General features: G+C 42.9%; 1 protein-coding gene across 4 annotated transcripts in view; it reads right to left on the bottom strand.

Moving 5' to 3' along the window:
• Positions 1 to 2,280: 2,280 nt before the first annotated feature.
• The window catches only part of GPATCH8 (G-patch domain containing 8), a 113,037-nt gene continuing 93,807 nt past the window's right edge, over positions 2,281 to 21,510 (bottom strand). For all 4 annotated transcript variants that reach the window (XM_059380992.1, XM_059380994.1, XM_059380993.1 and 1 more), the window contains 2 exons: positions 11,492 to 11,622; positions 2,281 to 8,436 (listed from right to left, as the gene is read on the bottom strand). In XM_059380992.1, the coding sequence (XP_059236975.1) occupies positions 4,548 to 8,436; positions 11,492 to 11,622 (4,020 nt within the window). In that variant the 3' untranslated portion in view covers positions 2,281 to 4,547. The remainder of the gene's footprint in view (positions 8,437 to 11,491; positions 11,623 to 21,510) is intronic.

Below are 21,510 nucleotides of genomic sequence, written 5' to 3'. Positions count from 1 at the left end.
TTCGGTTTCTCACCGGTGTCCCTTCCGAGCCAGGGCTGGGTTGATCTCCCTTCTGAGACAGTAGCCGTGGAGTGTTGATCCATGCTCCCACTTTCCCATCCCATCAACCCTGAGTCCTAGAATTCCTCAATGAATCCAAAGTTTTGTTAAGGCTTCATAAAGTCGGTAATTATTGAATTTCTGGAGCCCCTGGTGGCTCAGTTGAATAAGCATCTGCCTTTAGCTCAGGTCATGATCCCAGGGCCTTGGGTTCAAGCCCCGCCATTGAGCTCCCTGCTCGGCAGGAGGCCTACTTCCTCCTCTTCCTCTGCTGCTCTCCCTGCTTGTGCTTGCTCCCTCCCTCCCTGTCAAATAAATAAAATCTTTAAAAAAAAATTATTGCATTTCTATGTGCCTGGCACTGAGCTAGGTGATGTGGATACATAAAAATCCTTTATCATCTTTGATGCTTCCTTGCTAAACCCTTGCATAGTCCGCAGTTAATATTCTTTGTTCATATTTATTTATTTATTTTTTAAAGATTTTATTTATTTATTTGACAGAGAGAAATCACAAGTAGTCAGAGAGGCAGGCAGAGAGAGAGGGAAGCAGGCTCCCTGCTGAGCAGAGAGCCCGATGCGGGACTCGATCCCAGGACCCTGAGATCATGACCTGAGCCAAAGGCAGCGGCTTAACCCACTGAGCCACCCAGGCGCCCCTCTTTGTTCATATTTAAAAATACAGTTAAAATGTTTACTATGTGTTCGGCTTTATGTAAAAAACACTCTAAGGGACTTAGAAAGAATAAAAGAATAAATAAAATTTAAAAATTTAAATAAATAAGAAAAAAATAAAAGAAGTGTAAGAATCAGTTCTTTTCCTCTCTGAGCTTATAATTCTTCTGGGAAGCAGGAAATATAAAATGAATCACACCCACATTCTTGAAAGCCAGTAAGTTCACATGGAATGGGGAGTTAGATCCTGGTGAGCCCAGCCAGGAAAATGCTGCAGTAATTCTGATAAAGGGGACAGGAGCTGATAAAAGGGAGGTGAAGGTATTTTCTGGCAAATAATGGAAATGGTTGACGAGGCCCAATTTAGTACCAAGGGTGCAGGAGAGGGAGTACGTCCGTGTTCCTGCTCAGGTGGCTGAGGCAGGAGCTGAAAGAACCTTACGGGAATTACAGACACACACACATCTCCCCCTGCCAGCGTTCTCTGTAGGCCAGTCTGCCTCTTTCACCGCTCCCTGCCCGCTCAGAAAGTCACTTTTATTTCCTAACATGCCTTCTTTCTGGGCAGGGATTTTGGTATTTTAGGAAAATAGGCAGATCTCAGTATCCAACCCAAGGTTCAAATTGAACAGCTTCTCTCCGGTCAAGGGGAGCTGTATGAGAGAACAGGAAAGAAATAGACACTGAACTACTCCTTCCTGAAAGGCTGAAGGAGAGAGGAAAGCTTCTCACTGTAAATCTATGGTTAGCTTTTGATGCTTAACTTTCTCTGCCTTTTGTGATTTTTTTTTTAAAGATTTTATTTATTTATTTGACAGAGAGAGATTACAAGTAGGCAGAGAGGCAAGCAGAGAGAGAGAGGAAGGGAAGCAGGCTCCCCGCTGAGCAGAGAGCCCGATGCGGGACTCGATCCCGGGACCCTGAGATCATGACCTGAGCCGAAGGCACCAGCTTAACCCACTGAGCCACCCAGGCGCCCGTGATTTTTTTTTTAAACAGAAGAGTAGATAGAGGCTTTTATCTGCTCCAACAATTACAGCACATTTCCTTTTACCAGCTAGCTTTCAAGCACTGCAGTGTACTAGTAAAAGGTTAAGAACAGAAGACTGGTAGGGTATACAAAACTCCACTTGGAAGGCAAAGGCCCGGCAGGTAATTTGTAATCCCATCACCCTGAAGTTTATCCCAAATTCCAAAAATCCAAGCCAGAAATCCCAAACCCATTTAGTGAGCACCTACATGCCCTACGTTCTACCGCACATAGATTATAGACCTAAACTGAGGAAAAAAGGAGACACGGAAGAGAATTCTTGTGGGAGAGTGGAAAGGAGGTGCACATTCCAAGATACCCACCTAAGACCGAAAGAAAATTAACCGCGATTATTTCCTTCTATAGTAGTTTTCCCCCTTTACTCGGGCAGCCTGTCGGGAGCAGCTAAATCCCGAACATCATAAGCAACTCATTCACAAGTATCGATTTCCTGATCATTTCACAAAATGTTACAGGTGACCCGTAACATTCCTTCCCAACTTGAGCGGATGGGACAACAATCACCACAGACTCTGCCACGTTTCCACAAATCATTGGTTTATTAGAAAGTTCCTTTCCCTAATTTTACAGCATATATATCTCTATCATATGTGATAAAGTTAAATACAATCTGTAATGCTTGTAAGTAAGGATAGGTTATTTTTTCTTTTTTTTTTTTTTAAGTTTTAAAATCACTGTTCTCAAAGTTACAGAAAACTGCCCCCTGGAAGGGAGAGAGGCAGCCAGAGTATGGCTCCATCTACAAGCTAATGGGAAGCAGCACGAAAGTGTTAATACTGTAGTATTTAAATATTTACATGGGCTGAAAGCAAAGAAAAATGAGTCCCTTCACTTCGAACAGGTGATTTCATCTTTCCAGTGCTAGTTATCAAGAGTGAGGCTTCTGATCGGATGAGGAGCCTGCATAGGCAGGAGGCTCAGTCATGAGCCTTGTTTGCCCAGCACTTGCTTCTCATAAACTCAAAAACTTTTTTCTTTTGGGAATCTGAGAAGAAAGGCAGAACACAGAGCCTCGGGCCAAGTAAGCAGGGTTTACTTCTTCCTGTCCAGTGACCACCCAACTAATTCTAGCCACAGGAATACGGAGGGAACTGCTAACTGCGCCGAAGATGAGACCCGCAATATAAACGGGTCGGTGTGTTAGGTCTGAGAGCCCAGGTGAAAGGCAAGAGGAGGAAGAGGAACTGAGGTGGTACTTCCTCTGGTAGGTGTCATGGAAGGAAAAAAAAAATCTTCACTGCTTCAGCTAGGCTGGGCAGAAGGCATGGAAACTGTGAAGCAAAAGAATCTGCAGTATCTATAAATGTGCTCGCCTACCCACATGAGAAGGAAGAAACTATCTCAACTCTATCGTCCTTAAGTCTACTTCTACTTCAGTTTCTAGCCAACCCAAAAGGCACATTAAAAAAAAAAAAATTGTCAGAGGGGGCTAAGTACTAGGAAGGCAAACAGACTGCCTGGAGCAAGGCACCCAGGAAACCCAGGAAACCGCCCCCTGGACAATCACTCTGAATCTCACTGCTTCCGGAGAGTAAAGCCCTCGAATCTCTCCTTCCTCCTCTGTGGGTCTTCCTGTTTCTCTGTACAAAACTGCAAAGCACGAGGGAGATGTCCTAACTGAGGATCCCTCTGACACCCCCAGCTGGCTGCTGCCCATTAGTTCAAAAATCCCAGTGCTGGGGGCACCACTTACTGCAAATTAACTAAACATTTCATCCCAGCAAAAGATGTTAAACAATGTTCTTTTTGTTTTAACATTTTTATAGTTCATAACTTCAAAAAATACATGAGCTTGATAAAATATACATGCTTAGTCATTTTTGCATCTAGCAGAAAACAGATACTTTATTTTTTGTTTTCATTTTATAACCTTTAAAGTTTCTTAATTCAACTAGGGCAAACATATTTACACAAAGCCACCAGAACAAGGATCACTTAAAGAGCTGGATGTAAAAAATATTATTGCAGTATACTACAAATATGGAACCTTTTTTAATATGAGCTACAAAAAGCAGCATTTACGTTTATAGAGTTCAGTGCAATTTTTTACATTTAAAAAAAATCCTATAAATTAAGAAGGAAACATCAACATGACAGAAGAAAATACACCCTTCAGACACATGAGCTCCTCTCTGGGGAAGCACACGGGCGACTTTGTTTTGCACAGCTTCTATTCATGATAGGATCTTCTTTTTCTGGGATATGCAGGTATCTCTTCTGGGATGAGGGACATGAGGACAACAGGGCCAAAAGTGTGGCTCTCTGTGTGGGAAGTGGATTGAATAACAGCCTGAGTAGCATCTGGTTCCAGGTCAGACTCCCTTTCCACCTCACCCGGGATAGCACAAGGTCACCAAGGGATGGTCAAAGACACTGAGTGGGCAGGACCAGATGGACAAACTGCCGGCCAGAGAGGAAGAGAATGTTTAAAAATTTATAGAAGGGAAGAGCAGAGGATAAAAAGTAGAGGGAAGAGTATCCAAACTTCACAGTTTGGAGATGTTGCCGCAGAGGGGTTAGGAGCACTTACTGGTGTTCCCTAGCTTGGAAACACAGGAGAGGAAGGGACAAACAGAAAGGGGGAAGGGGGAAAAAAATCCCTGATAGTAAAACCCAAAGCAAACCTCAAATCTAAAACCACCCCTGCAAGCCAAAACTTGATTCTTTGGCTGTCAGACACTGCCCATCCCAGCTGGTACTTGCTGGTATTAATGGCTCAACACCCCCGAGGGAAGATACGTGGGTCACCTTCCCTGGCCCTACCTGGGCTCCCATCCCACAACTCATGTGCCATGGCTAGGCGGGTGCTGCAGGTCCTGACCTGAGAAGATGGGGTGAAGTAGTGGGTGAAGATGGAGGGCGGTGGCAGCTGCCGCAGCAGGCCGTGGAGCAAGCAGGGTAGGGTAGAGGGCGGCATGCGGGACAGGATGGAAGGTGAAGGGCCCAGGATGAATGGCTGAGGCGGGAATGATATGGATGGGATGGCTAGCGAGAAAGGTGGCAGGGTGACCAGGGATGATTGAGTGAGTGAGGTGGGACAAGGAAATGGGGGTTAGGTGGGGCTGGGGAATATGATGTACTTGGGCAAGTGGCTGGGGATGCGGGTGGGGGTGGATTCCAATGGCAGCAGCAGCTGCCGCCGCGTGATGCTGCAGGATGGCATGCTGGACAGTCGTGATGGAGGTGGCAGAGGCTGTGGCTGGCTGCTGGATGTGGATGGGCTGCAGGGCCGGAGTGGCTGGGGCCAGGGCAGCCGAGGCGGGGAAGGCCTTCACTTGCTTAGCCAGAAGCTGCTGCTGGATGTGCTGCTGTGCGGCCTGCTGGAGCTTGCTGTACTTCTCCATCTCCTCGGGGGTGAAAGTGATGGGCTGGCTCTCCAGTGGGGCCAGAGAAGCATCCTCAGCCCCATCAGCCGACTCAATACTAGGATCCCCACTGGGAGGTGCATAACTGGGGAAGTGCTCAAGGTCTGGCGCTATAGGCAGCAAGCTGGATTCCACAGGGCCTGGCTGACTGCCACTATCCAAGGACTCTAGGGTGTCCCCGTCGCTGGGGTCAGGGAGGTAGTTATGGGAGATGGTGGGGTCCCCGGAATAGCAGTCCGAGTGCACTGGGGTGCCTAGTGGAGCCACAGGGTGATCAGCAGTAGCTTCCTCAGACTTTGGCTCTTCTGGGGGTGGGTCTGATAAGGGGCCAGATGTTTCCTCTGAAGGGAACTGATGTCCAAATGGGGCATCGCTACCCCCTGGAGGCCCTTCTTCTGTCTCTGACTGTTCTTGCTCTTCCCCTCTTTCTAAGCCAGACTCTTCACATTTCTTGGTGTTGGGCTTTCGGGGAGCTGGGAGCTTCCCTATCAGTGGAAGGACAGGCTTATTGCCAAGAGACGGGGGGAGCTTGGGCCCAAAGTAACCTTGCGGGGGGTCCTTGAGTTTGAGCCCGGCTTTATTAGGGGTGGCCAGCACCTCCTCGCTCACACTAGGTTTCCTCTCTACTTTCCTTGACTGGATCTTCTCCAGCAGCAGCTTGGCAGTGACAGAGTTCTTGTCTTCGGGGCTACAGTCACCTTCTAACCCCCTTCCTGCACCAACACTGCTGTTCTGGGACGGTGGGCCTGTCCCTTTGCCATCGTCTCCTCTGCCATCTTCTTTCTTCCCGGGACCTTCTCCCCGGCCTGATCGAAAATAGTGGGGAGACTGGGAGCGGTAGATTTTAGAGCGGATGAAGTCTCGACGACCAGAACGTCTTTCCTCGGGGCTTTCGTGACCCCATGACCCCTTCCTGGAACCCGATCTCTGGGAAGGGCTCCTGGTGCTGCGGCTGCGGTCACGGCTGTAGCTTCGGCTCCGCTGCCAGCTGTGGGCCGTGGTGCTGCGACTTCTCCGCTTGCTCCGGCTGCGGCTACAGCTGCTGCTGCGGCTGCGGCCCCGGGACCGCGAGCGCTCCCTGGTGTGACTCCGAGAGCGGCTCCGGGACGGGCTGCAACTGAGGCTGTAGTCATCATCGGAAGAGGAGTATTTGTGCCGTTTGGACCGGTGCTTGGAGCTGGCGTAGTCGGAGTCGTCAGAGTCATGGGAGCGCTTGGAGTGCCTTCGAGATCGGTCACTATAGTCGCTGTAGCTGTCATCAGAGTAGCTGCGCTGTCTACTGTAGCAGCTCTGGTCTGAAGAAGCATCTGAGCTACTTGAGTAAGAACGCCGGGAAGAACGGTGTGAGGAATGGTGTCGGCCCGACCGGGAGCGGCTACGGGAATGCTCACTGCCTGAGTCTTCCTCCTCTTCCTCCTCCTCGCTGTACTGGGATGGAGACTTTTGGTGTAGCCGGTGCGATGAAGCGTCATCACTGTCCTCATCTCCACTACTGGGGCGACTCCGGTGGCCGGACCGGCAGCTCCGTTTGGCGCTAGCTCTTCGCTGGCAGGATGCAGTCAGAGGCTCACCTCTGTGTTTCCGGCCACCGTGATCCTGCGAGTCGCCACCACCCCCACCTTCATCCTTTTTGCCACTGCCCCCCTCTTCAGCTGGGAGGGGCCTCCGCTGGGAAGCGTCTTGAGCTCGCCGCCGTCGTCTGGGCGGTGCAGGGCTACCACTCCCAGGGGGTTCTGGTTTGGGTCCCCGTTCAGAATCTGCCGGAGCTGATGACTTATTCTTCTTTCGTTTTCGTTTCTTGCGCTTCTTAGACTTTTCCCCAGACTCTGTCTTAGAGCTTTTCTCTTCTGGGTCAGGCTTGTGTTTCCGTTTGTGTTTGCTTGACTTTTTGTGCTTCTTTTTCTTTTTGTGTCGGTGGGACTTCCCAGACCGTTCTTTCTTGCTAGGAAGGCTCCTCCCTGTGTCCTCTGTCTCTGACCCATGGCTTCCCCCAGGTTCCTGCTTATTCAGACTGCTACAGCCAGACCCTGAAGCAGGTGCATCCATTCTGCCTCCCGAGGAATGTTCTACATTCTCTCCCCCCTCCTTGGTTTTATTTGGCTCACCAGCATCAAGGCCTTGGAGATGGTCCTTTGAGGAGCCTCCTGCATCCTTTGGTTTTTCTGTCCCTTTAGTTCTGGCATCTTTGTTCCTTGAAAGTTTAAAGTCAAAGTATAAAGGGTTACAACTGTATGAAATGGAGGGTTCTGCCTTGGTAAAAATTAAGAGTTCTGATGGCCACTGGAGGGCAGTGCTTTCATCTTTGCTCAAAACCGGAAAGAAGGGACCAGTAGGATGTTTGGGTCCCTCCTGGCTTTCTTTCCCTGCTGCGATGATCTGACAGGTTTCTTTAGAAGGGTTCGACTCGCATATTTGGTTCTCTGAACCCTTCTGACTTGGACTCTCTACATTCTGCTCACTTACATCCCCTCCCGAGGCCTTTTTTGTCTCAGCTTTGCTTCCAGGCTCTGAGGGCTCTGTGATGCTGGTTGCCGTCTGTTGCTCGGGGACTTCATCAACTGTCTTCTCTGCTCCTTGGCTTGCTGCGACCTTGATACAGCCTTTAGGCTTGGGAGAACTGCTTTTTTTGCTCTCTAGGGCATTCTTTGGGTGTATACTATTATCACCTTCCATTTGTTCACTGGCTCTCATAAAGAGTAGGAAGGGGAAATTTGGTTTTACTTTGCAGTGTGCTGGGGGAATGTAGTGGTAATACTCTGGCTCTGCAGCCCCAGCTCCTTCTTCTCGCTTCATTCTTTTTAACTTAGATAACGTCGAGGCAAGGGACCCTCCATCCTGAGGGTCTTCATCTTCTTTTTTACCATCAAGATTACTGTTACCGTCAGAGTCTCCCATCTTCTGCAGTCCTTGGTCAGAACCCTTCTCATCAGCTTTTGTTCCATCTTCAGAAGTCCCTTCCTCTGCATGGTCCTTGAAAACTGATGCTATTGATTCGAGTTTGACAGGAGCCTTCTTGGCAAAGGAAAATGACACTCCCAATTTTTGTAGTGGAGTCCCTAAATTATTCTTGATGCCAAAGCTGATGCCTTGGGAGGCTAACCCAGGGGCCTGTGCCAGTCCAGTGGTATTAGTGATTTGTACTGCAGTGAAAGGGCCTCCTTTATCTGTGGAGAATTCAGATCCCAGGCCACAAGTGGCAGCAGCACTTGTGCCACTGTTTGTAGCTGATTCATCTTTATCATCCTCTCCACCTTCTTCATCTACAGCCACCGTGGTTGGTCTGAACATGGGACCACTTCCAGGTGCACTACACAATGGTTTAGAAAAATGAAAAAAAAAAAAAAAAAAGTTTAGAGGTACATTTAATACTTCTTATAGAACACTTATCTCTGGGGCACCTGGGTGGCTCAGTGGGTTAAGCCTCTGCCTTTGGCTCAGGTTAAGATCCCAGAGTTCTGGGATTGAGTCCCACATCGGGCTCTCTGGTCAGCAGGGAGTCTGCTTCCCTCTCTCTGCCTACTTGTGATCTCTGTCAAATAAATAAATAAAATCTTAAAAAAAAAAAAACCCACAAAACATAAAAACAACCCACTTATTTCTTACTTACGTTCCACCATCTGTAGTAGGTAGGCCTCAAAGATACTAAGTGGTGGTTGTTTCCTAGCCCTGTGCTAAAAAGAGGACTTGCTCTGTGAGTTTAGGCAAAGTCTCATTCGCTTTTTCTACTAACTAGGTGTATTCCCAGCACCTGTCAGTTACTATTATTTCTTCTAATCAGTCTAAAATTTAAAAAGTGAAGCTGTATCACACAGCTCAAATACTCTGTTGTCACCACCTAGTAAAGGTGACCTGCCCTGTATCTGTTTTTTAAGTTTGTTTGTTTTTACATTTTTTAAAAAGATTTTATTTATTTATTTGACAGACAGAGATCACAAGTAGGCAGAGCAGCAGGCAGAGAGAGAGGGGGAAGCAGGCTCCCTGCTGAGCAGAGAGCCCGATGTGGGGCTCAATCCCAGGACCCTGAAATCATGATCTGAGCCGAAGGCAGAGGCTTAACCCACTGAGCCACCCAGGCACCACTGTTTGTTTATTTTTAAGTAATCTCTATACCTAACATAGGGCTTGAACTCATGACCCTGAGGATCAAGTATTGTGTGCTCTTCCAACTCAGCCAGCCAGGCACTCTTGTTCTTCTTCCTTACTGAAACATCCTACCCATCAGTGTGCCATCAAACATATGGCTGAACATCTACTCACAAAGGTTGTATTTCACTCAGCTAAAACCCCCCTAATTTCCTCTGTATTTTTAAAATTTTATTTTTAAAAATGTGGATATGGGGGGCCTGGGTGGCTCAGTGGGTTAAAGCCAAGGTCTTTGGCTCAGGTCATGATCTCAGGGTCCTGGGACTGAGCCCTGCATAGGGCTCTCTGCACAGCAGGGAGTCTGCCTCCCTCCCCCCTCTATTAGATAAATAAATAAAATCTTTAAAAAAATGAAAAATAAAAAAATAAAAATACGGATATTTTGAGTTTAACATAGTCAGAAACCCCCACCATGCTACTCCATTGTGGTCCATGGTTAGTTTTTCTGTTTCAGAAACTAAGAGTCTGTGTCTATTTCTTGGGTACCACACTAAAGCGTTCGCTTTGGTTTTGTTGTAATTTCTGGGCATTCTGTACAAGGATCATGATGCTATAAACGCTTTCCCAGCTTTGAAAACAGGAACACGGGGGAGCCTCAAAGCCAATGTTTTAAACTCAAGCCGTGCCTGAAATTTTTACAGTGTGTGAACTATTCATCTGAGGTATTTTTAAGCCAAATTCAAGAAGTGAGGAGAATTACATATCTGTTTGGATGAAGTCTTTTTATCTGATCCCTAGCTACTCACTATCCTAAACTCAGAGACTAAATATATTTGGAGAACGTGGTATCTCTTGCTATCTAGTCTCTGGCTAATGGAAGATAGGATCCCAAACATTTAAATAGCAAGAGACACTTACACTGTGTCATAAAACCTACCCCATGGCAAAGAGACCCTCAAGTTGAATAAAAACAGATCTTATTTTGTTCTTTTGCTTAGTCTTTGCCATGTTAACTGCTTCAACAACACTTACTATGGGGTCATGAATTAATTCTGGGACAATGAAATACCTGATGATGGGTCAAAACCTTCTTTTACTTTCTCAAGAGATTACTTGGTCATCTTTAAACTGCTTACTTATAAAACTGAGAACTACAAGTCACCTCTGAAGAAAAACATATATTAAAATATGCCCCAAATTAGAAAGTGACCTGGTATATACTTTTTATAGAGGTATACTTGCCCTCGCAATATGCCCAAGAGGAATGCGTTATGATATTAAAAAGCTGCCAAAGAAGGAATCAGAACCAGTTTATAGGCAGCTTAACTCAACATTGGAGCTCACTGGTTAATTCTGTTTCAAAACTCTCTTTCAAAACTATGTGTTCTCTCCTTGAAAATGCTAGAGAAGTAAATAAGTTAAACAAACAAACAAACAAACAAACAAAAGGGATCTTGAGACAAAAATGAATTTAGTAACTTAGTAAGTCCAGGAACTTGGCTGTGAACTTTTGAAGGACACAATCATAGTTTCTCTTTCCCCTATAGCCAGTTCCTTCCTTTGGTCCTGGGCAGCCATTAAAAACAAACATGGGGGCTAAGTCTTTCTGATTGAGGCACATACTTCATGAATCCTCAGATGCTCAAAGACTGGGTCCCCCAAGACTAGTTGCTTAGAAATTCAGCCTTAGGTGGAGTAAATTCCACCAAAGGCTAAATACCAGCCCCCAAATTGATAATCATCAAGAATCATGAAGGAAGATTAAAAAGAAAACTCAAGAATGCAGGAAGCTGCAGAGAAATAAACTGATAGAATTCCCTAGGTTTCAGTGATTAGCACAGACTGTACAGTGTACTTAAAAGAAAGTTGACTTGAGTCTCTGCCCCATACTGTTTAGTTATAAAAAAGAATACTGGGATATATGTCCTTTTCTATAAAACACGGTTGGAGAATGGGAACAATAATATTTTTATAATTTATTGATTCACTGAACATCTTCTACAAGGCACTTCTGATGTAAAGATAATCACTCCCCAAAACGAATGCAACAAGTAAACTCTTATTATCATCTCCCATCTTATAGATAGGGACACTGAGGCATAAAGCTTATCTAGCTGAAGTCACACAGACAGGATCCGGCCTCAGAAGTGTATATTCATAAAATCAGTATATTATACTGTAATAATAGATAGGCTTTCAGTATGAAAGATTTACTAATAAACTATAATTCTTAAGGATTAAAACTATCTGTAGAACCCTCTGAGAGAAAATATCCTCACCATTCAGCTTGTTTCCTTTGTTCTGCCAATTCATGGAGCCGCCGAAGGGCTTTTTCCTGTTTCTTCTCATCTTTACGGGATCTTGAAGAGACATTTCGAGCAAACTCTCTCTGCTTAAGATCTTTCAATCTCTGGGGTAACAAAAAAAATAGAAATAGAGGGTGGGTGTTTTAGAATAATTTGGAGGTCCTGAAAACAAGGCCTTTAGGATATTTACCTCAATCAGTGGTTACAGTGCTAGCGTAGAATACACTGTTATATTCTGATAGTAATTGAAAACACAATGGCTGATTACTTTGGATAAGACACTTGGAATACCTGCATTTCTAATTAGGACAGCATACCATTTGCTTTATGGGGCAAAATTAAATGATTTCGGAAGCAACAAGCAAATTTTAGAACACTAGGAGGAAAGAAAAGGGACTATTTAATCACCTGCTCCTTCAGGATGCAAAACTAGACAAACAGAACATGAGATAAACTGTAATAACACAAGCCAAAGAGAACAGAAAGGGGTTAGGCTAGTACAGAAAATTACCCAGGTGTAAGATCTTAGAAAGCAATGTACAGCTTACATGGGGAGCTGATTTGCATCAAAATAGCAAATAGAAAGCATACTTTTATTTCACCATAAAAAGGTGCTGTGATTTCTTTTCAGCATGAACAGTTTTCCTTTGACTATGAAACCAACCATCTTCCAATGCTCGCATGTTCAGAGCTCAGCAGTCTGACCACTTGCGTCTGGTCAGTCTGCTGAAATGAGAGAGTAATGTGTATTGCTCTTTCATTCCGTCATGGCCCTGAGAGGAACATCCAGGGGATGAGGAGGGAAAATAGAGATAAGTCAGAGAATTTATTGCTTAAAATCCTGATAAAGAATGGTTTTTCATTCTCAGAAACTTCTATATAATTTTCCTTAAAAACAGAACAAAACAAAACAAAACAACAACAACCAAAAAAAGAACAGTGCTATGACACACTGGTGACAAAGTCCAGACATATCTGCAATGAAGACAGAACTAAAATTATTTCCAACGTACTAGATAATATAGAAAACAAACCAAAACAAAACACATACATTAGCCTATGCTTTTATAATAGCATTAGGAAAAGGAATTTGACCCAATATAAAGTGGACATTGCTTTGTGGAAGGGCATGATGTTCAACAGACAGAGGATTTTTTCTTATCTAATATTTATGAAATGTGTTTTGAAATCTTTTGAATTGGGAGGGGGAAAAGGGTGAAAAGACACACACAAAAAAAGGTATACAGCTAAAGACACTAGTAGAAAAACTCACTCTTGTGATCTGGGCTCCCAAATTAGAAGGATTTGCTTTCAATACATCAGCTGAAAATGTCACATCACAAAGAAAAAAAAGTAAAAATAAAACAAGAGTGAAAGAGAAAAAAAAAATAAAGCAAGCATTACTACACAGGCTCTCTTAGTGAATCTGCAAACTATTATACTGAACAATCAGGGACAAAGCCATCAACTCTAAAAGGGTCGGGGAGAAGGGAAGCACCTGTACAACACATATATGTGTACATACACACAGACTGACACAGTAATAATCTCTCCTAGATAAACAGACCTATCTGAATTCAGGAAAAACAGTTAATAGAACTTCAGGAAAGACCACTGCTACCTAAAAACAGTCAATCTTATTTTCATTTACCTTTATTTTGGGAATGTTCAAGTAACCAACAGCCGGCAAACTATGTTACTGAAGCAGGCTATCCAGAATTAAGACTTCTTAAAAACCTCTTTAAGATGGCGAATCAATTATTTTGAATAAGTATGAATTTCAATTTCCTCCTTTCAAGGGGAATGAGGCAGAAAGAGCCTGTCAGGACTATTATATGATTATTTCAGGCTACAAACCTAGTTTTTCTCTGCGCCAAACATTTACCAAGTTTTCTAGCTGAAATTTAAATAGAACATGTTTTTCTCATATCTGCCATCTTCTCTCTAGCTACCCCCCAGGCCTGTAAAATCTCCCTGAGCCTCATCGTTTCCTTTCTTCTTACAAATATTTCATTACTTTTAGTTAGGAGTTATTTCCCAAACTAAAGGACATTGTTTATTTTTATTATTATTATAATAATAAAATTTGGTAGGCAGCAAACCAAGGTTTATTGAGTTATTACAAAGTGATAGTACAAAGTTCCTGAGAAGGGAGGGGACCCGAGAGGGTTACCCCTAAAGGACACTGTGTAAAAGAATGAGCATTTTATCAAAGCCTGGAGTTTCCAGGCTGAGTCAGACAGAGGTTAGGTTTTCCAGTCATTCAGTAACCACTTGATGCAACCTTGAAGTTGAAGGGATAAAACTATGTCCACATCTTCCTGAAGATGCCCTATCTCAAATTCCTACCACAACGTAATTGTAGGGAGGGAAGAAAATGCGGTATCAGTAAAACAAATCCGAGTTATAGCCCCATTCTAGGCAAAGATATACACCTATATGGGGTGTAGCAAACATTCCTAAATCACCTTTGCAAACTTTATTATTATCTTTTTAAAAAGATTTAAGTAATCTCTACACCCAGTGCAGGATTCAAATTCATAACCACAAGATCAAGAGCCACATGCTCTACCAACTGAGCCAGCCAGGTGCCCCCTACCTTTACGAACTTTAAAGTCTGGTGTCTCAATGTAAAACTAGAACTCCAGAATTCTAACCCAAACCTTAAACATGGGGCTTGGCAACTCTCCCAAACTCAAATGTGTATTGAGGTCTCCCAGATGAGGGCATTTTGATGATAAAAATGGATTCCTAATTCCAAATCTTTCCTTCCTACCCAAGGTCAAACTAAATTCCCCTCACAAAATCTCTACTCGTACCTTATAAAATTTTCTTCTTTCTGAACTGTCTTAGTACTCATCTAGCCACCAAAATACTTGGCACTAACTCAACTGTGTGTAGTTTCAGAGTCAGAAAGACTTGTGTCCAAATTCATTCATCACCAGCCATGTGATTTCATCTCTCTGAGGCTCCAGTTCCCCCATTAGAAAAACAGAGCCATTCTGGCAACAGATTTATGAGGTTAAGTGTCAAAATAAAAAGCACGCTGCATGTCTAAAGTGTTTAATACTGTCTCTTCCTTTTTATCTGGGGCAGAGACTATAGCTGATTTTTTTACATTTTATTTTTAAAGTAATCTCTACACCCAACGTGGGGTTCGAACTCACAACCCCAAGATCAAGAGTCCCATGCTCTACCAACAGAGCTGAGCCCCCACTTTTTTAAATTGAAAAAAAAATTTTTTTTTTTTGGGGGGAAGATTTTATTTATTTGACAGAGATCACAAGTAGGCAGAGAGGCAGGCAGAGAGAGAAGAGGAAGCAGGCTCTCTGCTCTGCAGATCGATGGGGGGCTCGATCCCAGGACTCTGGGATCATGACCTGAGCTGAAGGCAGAGGCTTTAACCCACTAAGCAACCCAGGTGCCCCTAAATTTAAAAATTTTTAAAAAAATTTTATTTGTTTGAAAGACAGAGATCACAAGTAGACAGACAGGCAGAGAGGGTGGAACGCAGGCTTTAACCCACTGAGCCACACAGGCGCCCCTTAAATTTAAAAAGTTTTTTTTGTAAGATTTTATTTATTTATTTGACAGACAGAGATCACAAGTAGGCAGGAGAGACAGAGAGAGAGAGAGAGGAGGAAGCAGGCTCCCCGCTGAGCAGAGAGTCCGATGCGGGGCTCGATTCCGGGACCCCGGGATCATGACCTGAGCCGAAGGCAGAGGCTTTAACCCACTGAGCCACCCAGGCGCCCCTAAATTTAAATTTTTTAAAGTAATCTTCTACACTCAACATGAGGCTCAGATAGCTGACATTTATAATCAACCCTAAAGTGTATAGAACAGTAGTAAGTCTACAGAAAGTGTCTGGTAAATGCCTGGTGAATAATTCGGCTTAAACACTGGACCCTTAATTTTTTCCCCCAAATAACTTTTTGACCATTTGTAGAAAAGTTTGACATGAAAATTTTTTTTTTTTTTTTTTTAAGAGAGGGAGAAAACAGAGAGAGGGGCAGAAATATTTTCTTTTCTTTTTTTCTAAGAGAGGGAGGGAGAATCTTAAGGAGGTACCACATCCACCGCATAGCTGGAGGTGGGGTGTGATCTGAAAACCCTGAGATCATGACCTGAGCTGAAATCAAGAGTCAAATGCTTAACCAACTGAACCACTCAGGCACCCCTGATAATTTTCATGACTCTACTAGGGACAATGTCAAGTTAATATAACACATATCGTTTTCCTAGCTATTATTCTCATCCAATAAAGAAGTGTCATTCTTTAGAGAATCAAAAAACCTAAAATGTTAAGCCCCTCACTTCTGGACAAAATTAGGCCAGGGGTGCTTAGCTGGCTCAGTTGGTAGAGCATGCCACTCTTGATCTGGGGGTCATGGGGTCATGCATCCATGATGGGTGCAGAGATTACTTTATTATTATTATTTTTATTAGAGAGAGAAATAGAGAGGGGTAGCGGGAGAGAAAATCTTAAGGTGGCTAGCACGCTATGCGTGGAGCCTGACTCGGGCTCAATTTCACAACCCTGAGATCAAGACCTGAGCCAAAATCAAGAGTCAGATGCTTAACTGACTGAGCCACCCAGGTGCCCCTAGAGATTTCTTTAAAATAAACAAACAGGGCGCCTGGGTGGCTCAGTGGGTTAGGCCGCTGCCTTCGGCTCAGGTCATGATCTCAGGGTCCTGGGATCGAGGCCCGCATCGGGCTCTCTGCTCAGCAGGGAGCCTGCTTCCTCCTCTCTCTCTGCCTGCCTCTCTGCCTGCTTGTGATTTCTCTCTGTCAAATAAATAAATAAAATCTTTAAAAAAAAAATAATAAAATAAAATAAACAAACAAACAAACAAATAAATAAGAAAGAATTAGGCCAAATTGGGGGGGTATGAATCAGAAAGTTCTCAATTCCTATATAAAAAGTAATTTTGGGGGCGCCTGGGTGGCTCAGTGGGTTAAGCCTCTGCTTTTGGCTCAGGTCATGATCTTGGGGTTCTGGGATCGTGTCCCGCATAGGGCTCTCTGCTCAGCAGAGAGCCTGTTTCCCCTCTCTCTCTGCCCGTCTCTCTGCCTACTTGTGATCTCTCTCTCTGTCAAATAAATAAATAAAATCTTAAAAAAAAAAAAAAAAGTAATTTTTGTAAAGATAAAAAGTCCCTAATTCAGAATTGGATTTTCCAAAGTTGGCTAGTATATTCCAAAAGCCTGGCTCATTTTCAACTGAATGTTCATATGAAATTCTCTCGGGGTCCTATACTTTTACTTTCCTCTTGAATTCTAAAGAGGAACACAATTTCAGGTAACATCTTCAAGGTAAGAATAGAGGGGAACAGAATACCTGCCTGTCAGAGACAGAGTTCGCATAAGGAGACCAAATATTGTCCATGTGCCATCAATCCAAAATGTTTTGAAAGCTGAGCAAATTTCACTCCATGCATAGAAAAAAATTCATGTTAGAATCCAAACTGGGACACAGACTGATCTGAGGGGACATATTTAATCACCAAAGCTAACTTCAACTATGTCCTTATCTCTGAAAATTATAAAGTACGCTTTCTGAAGTGTTGCTAATAACATTGCTTTTTCACTGAACTATACAAGTAAAAATTTAAGCCATGTAATACATTTTTAGCTGGACAATATTTCATTCAAAGAAAAGGGAGGCCGAACACCATTCAAAATGAAAGAATTTGAAGATCCTGCTCTGAAAAACCAATAGCATGTTTCAAAAAAAGTATACATTTGCAGCACAGAACAAAATGGCCACTTCTCACTGATTCTCAATACATGCTAGCCAGGATTTTCATTAAATTTCCCAAAAGACCAACATGGGGGAGACACACCTTAAATAATCTAGCTCTTGAAATACCCATCAACGTAACCATGGCTCTTTGAGCTGAAGACCACTTCAATGTAAATGACATTCCAGTTCTTAAACACAGCCTACATAGCACTGTGCTGGCAGCAAAATGTCCACTACAGACAAATTTTGGCTCCACTGCCCAAATCTGAACAAATTAAACCAGAGAAATGAGAATCTGGTAAATCTTACCAGGTTTTTAATGTGGGTGATAAATTTGCTTACATTATCAACAATGTGCAGTACAATAGCAAGGGGTGACACTGTTTGACCCAGGAATGAATGACACAGATACATCTGCACATAATTTCCCCCAGCAACAAAATATGGGTCTGAATTAATAAAATATTTTTTGCATCTTTTGTTGCTATTTTTTTCTAACAAAAATCGATGCTGTAGGTTTTTGTTTTGTTTTTTTTAAGTATCTGGGTATAATCTACTAGAAATAAATCTATTGTCTTTCTCAAGTATTTTATTTATTTTTTTAAAAAAGATCGTATTTTTTTATTTGACAGAGAGAGAGAGAGAGCACAAGCAGGCAGAGCAGCAGGGAGAGGGAAAAGCAGGCTCTCCACTGAGCAGGAAGCCTGATGTGGGGCTCAATCCCAAGACCTTGGGATCATGACCTGAGCCGAAGGCAGCCATTTAACCGACTGAGCCACCTAGGCACCCCTCTCAAGTATTTTAAATCTATTACCTCAATTTAAAGAAAAACAGGCTACTGTTTTCAGATTAAGGGAATTTGAGACATCAGAAAACAGAGAGTATTTCCTATTGCCACTAAAAATCCCAGGTTCTAATATTTACTCAACTCTAAAGAGAAAACCTGATTTTGTCTTGTTAGGGTCAAAAGATTATCCAGTTTCTTCCTCTTACCAAACAACCCCACTCTCCCAGAACAGGGACCCAAGCTTAGTCTTCCTTTGTACTAACCCTGCAATCACATACTGTTGTCCACGGCACAAAAGAAATAATCAATAAACATTTACCAAACTGGTTTCAGTTTGGTAATGAGTTGTTGAGAAAGGGAATGCAAATACTTTATGTATTATTTGTCGGTTATGAACAGAAACAGGGAACAGCAAAGAAATTGTTCCCACCTCAATCTCTTTTTCTGGCTAAGTATAATCCAGTTGTTTTTTGTTGTTGTTTTTTAAAGTAATCTCTACTGAGATCAAGAGTCATACGCTCCACCCACTGAGCCCAATTCAGCTTTTTCTGAACCTCAACCACTCCCTTTCCCCAGTCATCAATCCTGCATACCCCAAATCCATGCCCTCTTTTCCCCAGTTCCCTTCCTCTTTCTCATGATACAACATCAATCTCTTCTCCCTTCCCAAAGGGGAGTAATCATGCTAGCTATTACTTGTCCAGGTTTCCCGAATGCAAAGTCTTTGATGTTTGATACTTCTGAATGAGACCATCCAGAACATCACTATGTGGTGAGGAAAGAAAAAGACCAGGAAAGAACACAGAAAGCCCAAGTATAAACTACTCAGGGAAGGAAGACTGTAGCTGAATGATTAAGGAAATCCAAGTTACTGAACATTAGATGTAAATTCTTTCTTTTAGCACATGTTCATCAGTAAGCTATGACAATAAATGTTAAGTAACAGAGAAAACCAAATGTTTGGTAACAGAAAACTAAACATTAATGCTGATCATAGATACTGAAAACATCAGAGGAAAGCAGAGTAGCATACATTCTTTCTTGCTGGCTAAGAGTAGTCCTAGTTAGTCAGTTATGAAATACTTACCATTTATGCCCAATTATTTTGCAACACAATCACTATTAATATAATTTGGTAAATAACAAATTAATATGTCATAAAGCTATTATTAAATATTCGTTTCAATATATTCAGGAATTCAGCAAAATGCCTTAAAACATGGTATATTTCTGCAGAAGCAGGGTGCATCCTTTACCGTTTTTTTCACACACCTATGTATATGTAGTCACCATCACCACCACCAAATTTTAAACTGCATGAAGTTTTAAAAATAATTTTGAGATACAATTCACATAGCATAAAATTCACCCATTTAAACTGTAAAATTTAGTGGGTTTCTCAGAGTTGTGCAACCATTAACACTATCTAATTCTAGAACATTTCCATTACTCCCAAAGGAAGCTCCATGCTCATTAGCAGTCAATCACCATTACCCCTTTCTACCCAGTTCCTGGAAACCTAATATATGCTCTCTACAGACATGCTTATTCTAAACTCTTTATATAAATAAAATCATACAACATGGGGGGGTTGTGACTGGTTTCTTTGACTTAGCATAACACTTTCGAGGTTCGTGCCTGCTACATGTATCAGTAAGTCATTCTTTCTTACTGCTGAATAATATTCTATTGTACAGATGTACCACATGTTGTTCATCCATTCATCAACTGGTACGTATATGGGCTGTTTCCACTTTTTGGATACTATGAACAATCTAATACACATTTAAAAAATAAAGATTTTATTTATTTTTTGACAGAGAGACAGCAAGAGCGGGGACACAAGCAGATGGAATGAGAGGGGGAGAAAGCAAGCTTTCTGCTGAGTGGGGAGCCCAATGCTGAGCTCAATCCCAGGACCCTGGGATAACAACTCAGCCACCCAGGCGCCCCTCTTACGCACATTTATTTGTGCACATGTATTTTCATTTCTTATGCATGTATATTTTCATTTTTCTTGAGTATATGCTGGTCATACGGTAAACTCTATATTTAACACATTTTGACAAACTGCCGAACTGTCTCCCAGAGGGGCCAGACCATTTTACAACTCCACTAGCAATGTAGGAGTGTTCCAGTTTTTTCATATCCTCTCCAACATATGTTACTGTGTCTTTTAATTCTGACTATCCTAATGGGTGTGAAATGGTATGCCATTGTGGTTTTGCGGGTAATGAGTTTTAAATATTACTATATATGGGGTGCCTGGGTGGCTCAGTAGGTTGGATGTCCAACTCTTCATTTTGGCTCAGGTCATGGGACTAAGCCCCATGTCAGACTCGGTGCTCAGTGTGGAGTCTCCTTGAGGTTCTCTCTCTTACTCTCCTTCTGCCCCCACCCCCCCACCCCATGCGCAAGATCTCTCAAGTAGATTAAAAAAAAAACCTTTAAAAAAATGTATCTATATATAGATATATATTATATATATCCATATATATCTACATAGCCTTCCAGATCATAACTGAAGGCAAAGGTATGCTTTCACTGTAGAATTTAAAGGAGCATAATTCCCAAGAACAGCTTAGGCTTATTGCAAACAGAACAGCAGCATCTCAGTTCAGAGCTCTTTTCTGTCACTCACAGACTTATCATTGTTTCTTAGGCTGCTTTACCTTTTCAGACTACAATAGAACATACAGCCCTCATGCAAGAATCTCCACCACACTGCACGACTCTGATAAATACAAACGTACAGGGGCAGAAAACAGGCTGAAAAGCATAGAACATAAATAGGGTAGAATCATTTTTATTCATACTGGGAAAGTGTGCCAAGATAAAGAACGGAGTTAGAGGGGTGCCTGGGTGGCTCAGTGGGTTAAAGCCTCTGCCTTCGGCTCAGGTCATGATCTCAGGGTCCTGGGATCGAGCCCCATATAGTGCTCTCTGCTCAGCAGGGAGCCTGCTCCTCCCCCCCCCCCCCCCCCCCTCTCCCTCCTTGTGAACTCTCCATGTCAAATAAATAAATAAAATCTTAAAAAAAAAAAAAAAAAAAGAACGGAGTTAGAAATTCCTAAGAAAATATAGGGTTTACTAGCAAACTAAGTTCCCAAAGGGTCTGTTTAGGGTCATCCCTGTCTGCTCACAAAAGCAGACAGTTTCCCTAAAGAGAAACAGTTTTCCAAGGTTAACTAGATTGTGATAGCTGGATGTAAGAAGTCTACCACCAAGAAAAGCTGTGGTAGTCAGCATGTAAGATTCAACAAGTGAAAAGGCTCAAAACATGCCCAGGTTTTGGAAGACTAGCCAAATGATGTCAATTCTCTTATACTAAGCAAAATAGTCCCAAAGAAAAATAACATACACAGTGGTACAAACTTTCATCTCCCTGCTACAGGTTAATATGCTCAGATTCTTAGATGCATTCCTCTTTTCACATTTGCGTTGCTTCTGTAAGCA

This window comes from Mustela nigripes, chromosome 16 (genome assembly GCF_022355385.1).
Source record: "Mustela nigripes isolate SB6536 chromosome 16, MUSNIG.SB6536, whole genome shotgun sequence".
Lineage (NCBI taxonomy): Eukaryota > Metazoa > Chordata > Mammalia > Carnivora > Mustelidae > Mustela > Mustela nigripes.
Note: the sequence above shows the minus strand (reverse complement) of the source record. Positions and strands in the feature narration are given on the sequence as shown.